The sequence below is a fragment of the Chionomys nivalis genome, chromosome 6 (assembly GCF_950005125.1).
Source record: "Chionomys nivalis chromosome 6, mChiNiv1.1, whole genome shotgun sequence".
NCBI lineage: Eukaryota > Metazoa > Chordata > Mammalia > Rodentia > Cricetidae > Chionomys > Chionomys nivalis.
Window position 1 is genome coordinate 52,296,384 of NC_080091.1, and position 13,529 is coordinate 52,309,912.

General features: G+C 38.2%; 1 protein-coding gene across 1 annotated transcript; it reads left to right on the plus strand.

Annotated features, from left to right (window-relative positions):
* Nucleotides 1-261: 261 nt before the first annotated feature.
* Nucleotides 262-12,039, plus strand: LOC130876339 (protein FAM220A-like). The gene is given in 2 exon segments (XM_057772865.1): nt 262-323; nt 11,349-12,039. Coding segments are annotated over 2 exon segments (753 nt in total).
* The last annotated feature ends 1,490 nt before the right edge of the window (nt 12,040-13,529 follow it).

Genomic DNA, 13,529 nt, shown 5'->3' on the forward strand with positions numbered 1-13,529 from the left:
TTGAAAGTGATTTTAGTTTCTCTTTCTTTTCTTTTACCCCCCTGTTGTCTTGTTATTGCCTAATTTCGAGACAGGAGACATGATGAAGAAAAGCGAGTGAAGTAGGAGCAGCCTTGGATTGCAGGAAGGGGAAGTTAACCTTGTCATTAGTTGCTAGTTTAATGAGACTCATTTCTATCTACCAAAACACAGTTTGGGTAGTGTTTTCAGTTTATCTACCTGAAAAAAAATTCAATATTTGCTTCTTTTGTCCTAGCAAACATGGGACAGAAGGGTTTGTGTTTCCTGATTCTTAGTGGAGGGATTCGTGCTCAAGGAGAAAGGTCAGTCCTTTCAGCACAGTGGAACAGATTCCTTCCCTCATTTGTGACTTTTAACCCCATAAGATCTTTTCTATTTCCTCTGTCTTGAAATAAAGTTTGGGAAAGGTTTGCCTACTGTGGTGGTTTGGAGGTAATTGGACCCCATAATCTCACAGGGAGTGGCATGATTAGGAGGTGTGGCCTTGTTGAAGTGAGTATGGCTTTGTTAAAGGAAGTATGTCACTGTGGGAGTGGGCTTTGAGCATTCCTATGCTTAGAATACTGCTCTATGTCTCAGTTGATTTCCTGTTGCCTGTAAAACATAGAAATCTCAGCCACTTCAGCACCATGTCTGTCCACTAACCACCATGTCAAACCAGAAAGCAGCTACACTCTATGGCCTCAGCATCAGCTCCCATTTCTGGGATGGTTCCCTGTTTCAGTTCCTGTCCTGACTTACTTTAGTAATAAACAGCAATGCTAAGGTGTAAGACTAATAAACCCTTTCTTCCTCAACTTGCCTTTGATCATGGTGTTTCATGCAGTAGTAGAAACCCTAACTAAGAAAACTACCTTGCCATGGAGAAGCACAATCATTTAATCCATATACTGAGACTGAATACATGCTACCTTGAAAACTGTATTGGTTACTTTCCTAGTTTCTGCTGCTTCACAAAAAAACTAGCATGCCCTGCTAGACTTCTTCATCCTTCTAATAAAAGACCCTAAGAATGAACTTAAGTGTGAGACTAGGGACAACTATATTGGAGTTTAAAAGAAAAATTCCCCGGGCAGAAAATCAGCAACTAACAATAACTATCTGGAAAAGGAAAAAAGGAAATCATCTCTGCCGTTTGAGTGAATGCGCACAGGTCAGACACATAGCAAGAGATAGTCACCTGGTAGGGCCATGGGAGCAGGGTGCTTAGTGACAAAAAGCAAGGGTTCCCAAAGTATCAGACAAACCAGACTTTGGTTCTGACCAGCACCCAAAAGACAGACAAAAAATATGAAACAGGGAATTCCAAGCATTCCTGAATATAGTGAGACCACTGCTCATGTTCTGCTAGCTTTCTCTTCCTCATTCTGTCCAGAACTCCAGCTCAGGGAGGGGTGCTACTTTCATTTACCAGGGGTCTTCCCACCTCAGGAAATAGTTCATCAACATGCCCAGAGCCTTGTGATCTCAGTGATTCTAGGTCTTTCCAACGTGACAGTCAATAGTAACAACCACGTGATGGACAGAGGAGTATTGGCATCACTATTGAGTTTTTGCTCCTACTTCTTCTGACTGGAACTAAGAAGCTGTTGTTAGTTGACCTACCCTCAATTTAAATTTCCTCTTATGCCTAGTACCCAGCAGATAGATTTTGAAAGTTCTGAGTGACTTGAAGGTTCATCGAACCCTTGAGCTAATACTGTCTTGTAGGGCCTTAATATGCCAAGACCTGAACTCTTATCAGGTAAAATCAGAAGACAATACAGGATCTTCAAGTTTTTTCAAGTCCTCCTCCCTTGGTTGCTCTGGTTTTGTATTTTGTCCTCTGAGTCAATGCCCTCTCCCTTTTATAACTACCTTTTTATTAACAAACTCAAGAGTTTCACAGTATTCATGTTGATTCATGCACAGTCTCCCCAAAGGACATCAAAGGTAGTCCTTGATGATCATGACCCTGAAGATTGAATTTTGTCCCTGGCAGACATAAAATGGGGAATCAGATAAGGTTGCCTTAGAATACCTTTTCATTAAGACTAAAAAGTAACATGCCATTTTTCTGAAGATAAGAGGTAAGAGGGAGAAACCCAAATCATCAACAGCCAGCACCTAGGTCCAGGATATTTTCAAGACAGAAATAAAATCTCTTTTGCTGGATATATAAACTACTCCCATACTTCTGAAGTTATTAGAAGCTGTGAGATCATGAGGACTAAAACATACATGTTAAGATCCTTGTCCATTTGTATGATCAGAAAGTCATTTTGCAAGCAACCTCACCTATGATTACCAAAAGATGCTCTGCCTTTTCCCATGCCCACACCCATAATATCTATTCCATAAGAGCCTGCAACTCTAGTGAAAATCGGCAAGAGTTATTGCCCCTCATAGCATATGCCAAGCATGATGCCTGAGTATTATTCACTTCTCAGATGACAAAATGCATGCCCATAGTAAATTAGGACTCTATGTCCACAGAGCTATGAAAAACATGGAAATGCATGTTAGAATTAGGCACAGTGTCTCCGGGGGAAAAGCTGCCCACTCTGGCTCAAATGTCATAGAAGTATTAAGATGGTCTTATTTGTGAACTCTTGCTTGAAGCAATAATTTTTGTAACAAAGAGAAGTAAATGATTTACCATCTGGACAAAGAATTGGATTTTTGCCTCACCACACATTCATTCAATGAATTCATTTGTGAGACATACATTGATACTCAGTGCCAAACCCTGCCTTTGCACTGGAGTCTAATTTATATTAATAGACAACATCTGCATGCTCACAGTCCTTCTACTGGGAGAAAGAAGTGCCGCAGTATGCAAATGAACACATAGCACACTAAATTTTAACTTTTAAAAGATAGAAATGGTGCTTGTCCAATTCAAGGTCAAACTCCAATACGTGTAGTATGATTTTGGAAACTCCAGAAACAACAGCAAAGAACTCTGTATGCTATACTTATGTCTCTGTCTACATACCTGTGACAAGGTATAATTTGCAAATTAGGAAAAGGAAGAGATTAAATAAAGTGTCTAATAATAGCCTAGAACAGTCACAATACACTATTTAAAAGCTGAATAAGTGTGGTCTCTCTCTCTTGCACTCTTGCTCTCTCCCTCCCCACTTCTCTCTCTCTCACACACACACACACCACCCCACTCCCTTCCTTCTCTCTTGTCTCAAGTATTTTCATATACTCTATTGACATTTATTCTTTTTTCTTTTCTTTATCTTCTTCCTCCTCTTCCTAGTCTCGTATACATATTGGGGTGTAATGTGTGTGTGTCTGAGTGTCCCTATGTGTGGGAGTGCCTAGGTATACAGCTACACATGCACATGTGTATGGATGTGTAAATTTGACTTCAGGAAATTTCTTGATGGCTCTCTTCTTTATGTACTAAGTTGTGGTCTCACTGAACACAAAGCTAAGTCATTCAAATACTATAGCATATCTAGCCATTTCTCTGGGTATGTGCCCTGTATTGATATCCTAAACACTGTGATTACAAGTAGTTTCCCATACCTGACTAACTTACATGTCAGTGTTGGGGATCTGAATGACAGTCTTCGTATTTGTGCATCGACAATTATATCCAAATAGCTTTGTCCTTAGCTTCTGCTGGCCCTTCTAATTGTTGTGATTAGAGATGATGCAGTCATATGTGCTGTAGGAAGTCTTACAGCTAGGGGTTACCCGCCTAATGGGGCATGGCCTCTTATACTATATATGCTAATGCAGAGCCTTCATCCAGCCTCTTTTCCAGCCTCTCTGTTCCAGTTGTGGATTTCAGTTTCTGATCTCTGTTCAAGTGGAGAATTCTGATTTATGAGTATACCCCTAAATAAATAACCATCTAGTTCTCAATTCTGAGCTAGTGCAGGATTTCTTTTATGCATCCTCCTTTACAGATTGGCACCAACGTGATGGACTAAATCCACTTAAAAACCTGAGGGAGCTTAATTCTGGACACACACACAAAAAGACAAAGTTTAACACAGCTTTTTGCTGTTTGCTGATACCATGCCACAGCTTCTTTAAGAGAGATTTTCCTGACTCAGCAGCAGAATCAGAAAAAAAATCCATGCCATTTTAAAATGCCACCTTTCTGGGCTATGCTGCCAGTGTGAACTCTGGCTCTTTCAGGAGGCAGAGCATTAGGATGGGGTTTGTGAGCAGAGTGCTGCTGCTTGCTAGATGACAATGTGGACTCCCTGTGTGCCTAGAAGTGGGGCAGTGCCTGCAGCTCAGAGGTACAAGCAACTCCACTGTGCTAGACTGTGCAGAGCAAGCAGGAACAACCATATTTATCATAATAATAGTGCAGCTTAAGTTTCAAACTGGGCAGGCAAACAGATAGTACCGTATTAGCCCTATGAATGGTACAACTTAAGTTTTTAAAAAGCGCTTAGCATTTTAAATACTCCTGGACAATAAAGAATTATAGATTCACAATAGGACAGATTCAGACATAAAAGACTTCTAAATGGATCACAGAGTTGGATAAATGTATATAGGCTTGGAAGAGAGAAGAAAAAGAGTATAAAGAGTCATAATATAAAGTAATGCTTAAAAAAAAGTCTTTATGAGACAGAGTACAGATAATCATAGATTAAAGGGAGTAAAGAAAAATAAGCCAAAAAAAGATTGAAAATTTATGAAGAGTCTAGATTACATATATTATTGTACTTTCTTTGAATTTTTTGACTGTGTAGACACTAAATACAGAGAGACATTTCATTGCATGGGCTGTTAAGCTAAACCAGTATAAATGTTTTAAAGGCATCTTGATTCCAAAGTTTGAGTCTAAGGATATGTTGCTTTGGAAAAGAGGTTTTTCTTTTGTTTCGACAGAAGATGAGAAACTGTGGAATACTTCCAAACAAATATGGTTTGATAGAACATACCCTCCCAAAAGGTCATTATGAACATCCTCAAAAAATTATTTCAACTGCTGACTGAGATGAACCTAGCACACAAGATACACCATAAAGGAACTGATAAACAGTGACCCCAAACAGCAGGAAGCAGTATGGACAAAACTATGCCCATATTCCCAAATATTGTTTATAAATGTTTATTTAAAGGGGGATATGACATAGATATGAATAATTTGCATTGGTATGGATCTTGGTTTATTGATACAAATTTAAGGTAAATTTTGTTATACTGCATTTGTATATTTCTGCTCTTTATTGGGGTATTGTGATTGTGTAGCTTATTTGAAAATGTAATCTATAATTAAGAAATGTAGCTTAATAGATAGTCATCTATAATAGTCAAAATTGTAGTCATGTTAGTTAGATATTCTAGATATATAGATATATATTTCATTTAGTTAGGTATTCTTCAAATCTTTCAGAAACCTTCAGAATATGGCATTTATAATGTTTTAAAAATTTAGGACTTTTCATGACAGTGAGACACATCTGTTCCTGGCAGCACCAAGCTACTTCAAGAGGAAGATGGGCATCAAAGAGGTTCCATATTGAGTTGGTTAGCCATTTGGCCAAGACACTGCTCTTGCCTGGACTGCTTTACTGGACATGCATTACCCTCAGAAAAATGACTGCTGAACTTGCCTTAAAGTGACAGAACACTTCTGGCTTCCTGCTTCATGAAAGAGTCTGCAAGACATTCTGCAGGATATAGAAGAAGGTGACTGATGAACTGCCAATATAGACAGAACTGTCTTTGAAATTTCCTGCTTCATGGAAAAGTCTGCTGAATACTATGGGCCTGTGGCCTGAAGATGGATGCCTCAATGGTACAAAAGAACTTTGGGTGACTGTCCAGGCAGCGGGATGTCTCTGCTAATTCTAGAGTTTTGGAAGTTGCTTAAAATGCACTTCCTCTTTACTTAGGTAATATTATATCCTTCTGGAGTCTTTGACAGAGTTGAAGAATAAATAGTAATAATATAGTTTTCCTTAGTTATGATAAAAGATAAAGTAGATATAAATATTGTAACTATAATTCTTATTTGACACCTGTTTTGTGATATGTAATTTTACTATATTAAAACCTTCATTTTGTTTAAAGAGAAAAGGGAAAATGGTGTAGTAGATCCTTCTGTCTTTGTGCTGCTTTCATTGGTTAATAAAGAAACTGCCTTGGCCTGGTTGATAGGGCAGAACTTAGGTAGGTGGGGAAGACAGAACCGAATGCTGGAAGGAAGAAAGGCAGAGTAAGGAGAAAGACACCATGGAGCTACCAGAGACAGATATGCGGAGTCATTACTGGTAAGCCACTGCCACGTGGCTATACACTGATTAATAGAAAAGGGTTAAACTGAGATGTAAGAGTTAGCCAACAAGAAGTTAGAGCTGATAGGCCAACCAGTGTTTAAATTCATACAGTTTCTGTGTGGTTATTTTGGGTGTAAGCTAGCTGAGTGGCTGAGACAAACAAGTAGGCCCTCTCCTTGCAACACCTATGTGTTGAAATGATTGTGGTTAGTATCAATGGTACTGTAACATGGCATTGGAATACTTTGTAAAAGTTAACAGTACACAAGCCAAGCAATACTGTAAAACTTGATTTGGGAGTAAAGATTAGCTGGGTGGTGGTGGCACATGCCTTCAGTCCCAGCGATTGGGAGACAGAGGAAGGCAGATCTCTAAGTTCAAGTTCAGCTTGGTCTACAAAGTGATTTCCAGGACATCCATTAATACACAGAGAAGCCCTGTCTTGTACCCCAGAGATAGAATGTTGGAGAAGGGAGGCAGCTTTTTGGTTCCCAGCTGCTCAGCTAGCTTAGACCCGAAATAATCACACAGAAACTATATTAATTAAATCACTGTTTGGTTCATTAGCTCTACCTTCTTGCTGGCTAACTCTTATATATTAATTTAACCCATTTCTATTAATCTGTGTATCGTCATGTGGCTGTGACTTACTAGCTAAAGTTTCAGCATGACTGGCAGTAGCTCCATGGAATCTGTCTAATGCTGCCCTACTTTCTCCCAGCATTCAGCCTAGCTTTCTTTGGCTACCTAAGTTCTGCCTTGTTATAGATCCAAAGCAGTTTCTTTATTCATTAATGGTAATCACAAAACACAGATGGAACTACCACATCAAGGGACTGAGAGAGACACAGAGATAGTTAAAATAGATCTGTGACTTGGTGACATGCAGAGTGAGTAGTATGAATAGCATAGATACCTCAGACTAGACGATGATCTGTATTCCTGATGGGATAGAGTGAAATAATACAAAATTTTCTCATACTACTCAAAACAGATTACAGTTCAAAAATTTATATTTTATGTAAGTTTTCATTTAAACCATGGATAAGAATAGGAACCTTGGAAAGTGAAATGAAAAATAATGGGTATGGAGAAGACATATAAACAAGCTGAGAGCATCAAAAAGAGATGGGGATAGCAGGCTTGCCATATATTTTACAATTCTCAGAGAAAACAACAATGAGATTTATCTGTTTGCTAGAGAGAGAGAGGCCATTCATGAATTTGGTACAAGTAAAGTTCTCACAAAGGCCACAGAAATGTGAGTCATTGAGCTAGAAAATGAGATCAAATGGGATTGACAAGTAACACAGGGTCTTGTTTTCAGTGAGCACTGTTGCACTGTGATAGGAATGGCAGGACATTATTAGATGTGCATTATCAAATGAATTACATTAAGATTTTTGAAAAAATACTTTTAACTGTTCCTTAAGCAACTGGCTCAGTAATATAATTTCAGATATACAAAATTAGAAAATATAAGTCCTACAAGAGACATCCAGGCAGGCACATAGGTCAGATCATTTTAGAATGACAGGTAAATTCCATATGTAATAGAAAAATGCTACTGAATATCTTTGAATTTTTAAGATCTCATGGACAAGAACGAGTAGGTTTGTGAAAGATTTAGAAGTATAGCTGATGACACACAATTTTTAAAAGCATGTCTGTAGGCAGAAACACTTTTCATTTCCCAGCCATCCTGACCCAAATAGTCACACAGAAACTATATTAATTACAACACTGCTTAGCCTATTAGCTCAGACTTCATATTAACTAACTCTTATATCTTAAATTAATGCATTTCTATTAATCTGTGTATCACCACGAGGCTGTGAACTACTGGCAAAGGTTCCAGGGTGTCTGTCTCCTTTGGCAGCTACATGGTGTATCCCTGACTCCACCTAAATTTTCTCTCTAAGTTCTGTTTGGATTTCCTGCCTATGAAGAAAGACACTAAAAAAGAAGTCCCTCACTATCTCAGAATTGAATATAATAGAGGATTATTTATTTGAGGGTAAACTCAGAGATCTCAATCCTCTGTTGAAACGGGGAATGGCAACTGAATCCCAAAGCTGGAAAAGAGACCAGATGAATGCTTTACATGGGAATATATAGTATAAGAGACCTCGCCCAAGTGGACGGGTAACTTAAAGGCTACTGGCAGTAGGAATCCCTACAGTATGTCCACCTTCTGTTTAAATAAGAAAGTTCTAAGCCTAACACAAAGTTATATATAACAAAAACAAATATCAGATACAAAAATTAGAATTACAACCAGAATAAATAATATCAATCAAGAAACATGTATAAGTTTTGATCACTTGATCTTACAAATCATATTCCTTTTATTTGATGATCCTAATTGGATAGTTATTTTTCCTTCTGTCAACATACAAACATCCAGTATCTCTTGAATTTTTGAAGATGTGTGTTTTTCTGTAAAGACAAGAGCAGAACCCTGCATCAACCCTATATAGTTTTCATACCACCTGTATAATTGTCATCATTGTTGATGAGTTTTCATTTCTCTTTCTCAAGATATTTCTCTTTTTCAAAGCAATTCTTTATTAATTTTTATGGTATCCATAGTTTTTCTTCTCCTGTGAAAACAAGAGCAAAACCCTTTCCCTGTGTAGCACATCTCCTTGCTTCTATTGTGAGAACAATACATCCTTGAAATACATGAGCTGATTTAATTCAGAATACTTCTATTATCCTATGTCACTCTGATGCTGTTGTCCCTTTCTCATTATCATTAAAAATTTAAGATAAATAAAGCATTATATAATCAATTTCGGGGGTATTTCCCATTCCTTTCTGTTTGTTTAACATATCATTTATAGTTCAACTTAATCTTTCTGCAACTGCCTGACCTTAGGATTGTTTGATATACCTGTAGTATGTTTTTTTATTATAATAAGCAAAAAGTATTTCATTTTCTTAGAAACATGCTGGATCATTATTTGTCTTTATTTGTGCAGGTATGCCCATGATGGTCATAACTTTTAAGAACTGTGTGATTATTGAATCAGGCTTTTCAGAGCTTAAAGCAGTTGCCCACTGAATACCTGAATAAGTGTCAATGGTATGGTGTACGTCTTTTAATTTTCCAAATTCTGCAAAGTGGAACAAATCCATCTGCCAGATTTTATCCCTTTGAGTACCCTTTGGGTTAGTCCCTGTAGGTAGCAGTATTTGTTTATAAAAAGAGCAAGAAGGACACCTCTTTATAATCTTCTTAGTTTGTAGTCAAGTAATAAAAAACTCTTTTTTAGCCAGGTGGTGGTGGCACACGCCTTTAATCCCAGCACTCGGGAGGCAGAAGCAGGCGAATCTCCGTGAGTTCGAGGCCAGCCTGGTCTAGAAGAGCTAATTCCAGGACAGGAACCAAAAAGTTACGGAGAAACCCTGTTTCGGAAAAAAAAAAAAAAAAAAACCTTTTTAAACCTTTGCTATTGACATGGTGTTTCTTATGAAATTCCTAGGCCTTCAACACACTTCCAATCAATAATAAACCAATTTCTGTATTACCTTGTTCTAGAGAATCTGGCAGATCAGTATGGGATTAGATGTGTATTATGTATATGAGACAAAGCCTATTTTTGATTATGTATTGAACCTATGTGAATAATGAAGTGAATTCCATAATATCTGGTATAAATTCAGTGATTTCAATATACAATACAACTTTCTGCATATTATGAATCATTAACTATATTAAGAGGTTCTTTAAAATCCCTTAGTACTACGAGAATAGCATATATTTCTACCTTCTGAACAGAATTATAAGGGCTTTGTTGACCATACATAATTTGTTTGATTTGTAATCTGCCTTCCCTGATTTATTTGCATCACTATAAATTGTACAGGCTCCAGTTATTGGAGCATCATGTACAATTTGGGGAAGAGTCCAAAAAGTTAAGTCTATCATTTTGGGGATAATTTCTATTAATTTCTCCCAAATAATTAGTAAAATTTTTTTGCCATGGTTCCTTGTCTTCCCATAACTTTTTTATTTCACCAGTAGTGAAAACTACTATAATTTCTGCTTGGTCTATACCTGCTAATTGACAAAGTCTCCATTTACCTTTTATAATTAATTCAGAGACTTTTTCCACATAAGTTTTTATTTTTTTTACTAGGTTTATGTGGCAAAAGATCCATTCTAAGATAATATTGTCCTTCTGCATTAAAATTCCTGTAGGAGAAATTCTGGAGGACAATATGACTAGAATAAATGAGGATTTGGGTTTGCCCTATCCACATGTGCCTCCTGTAATTTCTTTTCAACAGTTGTCAATTGTCCTTTTCTGCTTCAGATGTTAATTCTCTGGGATTATTTAAGTTTGTATCACAAGCTAAGGTTTTGCTTAAATGAATTATTAGATCAGATGTTATTCCAACAGCGGGTCATAGACTGGAAATGTCTCCTAACAGTCTTTGAAGTCATTAAGAATCCACAACTGGTCTTTCCTAATTTGTGCCTTTTGTGTTCTAATTTTCTGCAAACCTATTTTATAACCTGGGTAATTGACAGAATTTCCTTTCTGTATTTTCCAGGAGCAATTTGTAATTCTTATTTTGGCAAAACTTTCTTTACTTCTTCATACATTCTTTCTAAAGTATCTATATTTGAATCAGATAGCAAAATGTTATCCATTTAATGGTAAATTATAGATATAGGAAATTTTTTACATAGTATTTTCAATGGCTGAATTACAAAGTATTGGCCTACAGTAGGGCCATTGAGCAGTACCTGTAGCAGGATAGTTCATTGGTATCTCCTAGTAGGCTGTGAAGGTAAATTTTTCTCTGTCCTTTTCTTGTAAAGGTATAGTGAAGAAACAAACTTTTAAATCAATAACAATAAGAGGACATCCTTTCAGTAATAGGGAAGGCAGAGGAATTCCTTATTGTAGAGGGCTCAAAGGTTTAATTACCTTGTAGACAAATCTTAGATCTGTCACCATTCTCCATTTACCATATTTCTTTTTAACAAGAAATACAGGAGAATTTCAAGGGCTGGTTGATTCTAAAATATGGTGAGCATCTAGTTGCTCCTGTGTCAACTGTTCAAAGTATCGAAAAAAGAAAAATTAAAAAGAAGAGAAGCCAGAGAGGGAGCCCCAGCCCAGCATGTGTGCCTTCCTGGACAGATGAGCCTGCCGCAGGTACTGATGGAAGGTCACAGGACACAGTGGTGGCATCCCTGGAAATGAAACGTGGCCAGAGTGAGGCTGACCTCATACTTTACCAAGTGCTTCAGTATCTGAAGGAATCAACGGGAAAAAATTTGGCTCCAGCAGCCTCCGTAAGCAAGGTTCTGTTATCTGCTTTGGAAGAACATCTGGCAGGGGTATCCTGTGGCATCAGAGATGCTCTAGGAAGTGACTGGCCAAACAGCTGTGGACGGTACCCCAAAGGAGAGTCGTGGGTGTCAGGATGGCCAGACCATCCAAAACTGAGGGAAATGGGTTTCCTGAAGGGTGAACCGTTAAGTGCTGTCCCTGAGGGGTCGGGCACCAGCTCGGAACTGTCTTACCCACATTCTGAGCTGTGCCAGCTGCCATATGTTTATGCCTATTATTAAGTTCTCCCAGAAGATGAGACCAGATGTGTATCCCTCGATGGTTCAAACCCCATGTTTTCAGAGCAAACAGTAGACCACGAGGAAACTCTCTCAAGCTTAAAAAGCACTTCAGATGGTCTGCAGGTGGTCGTGGGGTCACTGACTCTGCAGTCTTCCAGATCAGCAAGTCTGATGCCATAGCTAAGGTACAAGCAGAACAATAAAAATAGCAGATTAATTTTAAAGGTTGCCTTGCAGTTTCTTTTGCATTAAATCTGGCATATGCTGCAGCCGTTCAGTTCCTGCTCTGGTTGCTGTGACCAGACACACCTCCCTGGTTGACGCAGAGATGGTTTTGAGCGTGTTTTTAATCATTTCGGAGAGACTCAGAACTGGGAAAATCCTTCCAGGAAATGATCGATCTACTCAGTACAGGTCAGTCAAGAGCCATTTAGCGCAGTTCTTTGTCGTGGAGCCGTTCTAAAGGGCCAGCACCAGATGCCGCCTGTCTCAGCTCACCTCTGGCTGTCCCACGGAAGTGGAGATCTTAGGCTACCCTCTCCACTTCCTGTCAGCCCTGCTTTGGTCACGATGAGTCCTGCCATTTCTGCACTGTATGGACTCTCTGGCCTGCAGCCTCTCGTCCTTTCTCATGTGCCCCTTTCCTTCCGCTTGGAGTGCAGTTTCCAGTGGCGGCACTCTGGAGAAGTTTGAGGCTCTTCTGCTGACAGAAGACAGATGGCAAATGAAGTGTTTCCTGTTTCCCAGACCCTAGGAGTCCTGATCTCTTTTACGTTAAGATTTTTTTTCTAAAGCAATTCTCCCTTGTGGTTTTTTGATAACTTTAATAAAGGTCATCTAAAGAGTGGACATTTTTAAGCTCCCTACCCAAGAGAGAGTTAAGAACAACCCTGTGGGAGAGGGGAACCTGACTGTATATGTCATTTACATTGTGTGCAAAATTACTATGCCATGGGCTATTTTAGTGTATTGGAAAAATAATAAAAATCTGTTCTTTAGCATAAAAAAGATAACCATATGTATCACACATGCACACACATTATTTATAAACATATAAACATATGTTTATATATATACATACATACTTACACATACGTACATACATATTGGAGGAGGAATCTATTGCTGGTGTTTCATAATCAATAACTTCTTTCTTCTCACAAAGGAGTGTGGAGATGGATCCATTTCATGAACAGGGTCGCACAATAATAGTCAGTCACCTCTCATGTCACAAAACTAGAACAACGCATTGCTAATATTTGAGCCATCATCCTCTACTCCCAACAATAGTCCCTGAATAGTCACTACTCATAGCAATAGTTCTTGAACTCCAGTTATCTAAGAGTATATGTCAGGTGTTAAATACACACATGGTGAAGTAGACAACATAGCAATGCAGACATGTAGGAGAAAATGTCAAGAAGACAGAAAAAAATGCAAATCTACTGTAAGCTGGAGAACACGTGCCTATTAGTGAGTAAATAGCTAATACAACTTGCAGGATGCTGTTCAACTTCTGCTGTATTTCCCACTTTTTCAAGAGAAGTCAGACATCTTGAGTTTTAATTGAATTTATCAATTTCTAACTAGTAGTTTAAAGTTTTCCTAAACATTGTGGACCTATATTCAGTTCCTAGACTGATTGGGGTTTCATTTATGTATTTGTTTGT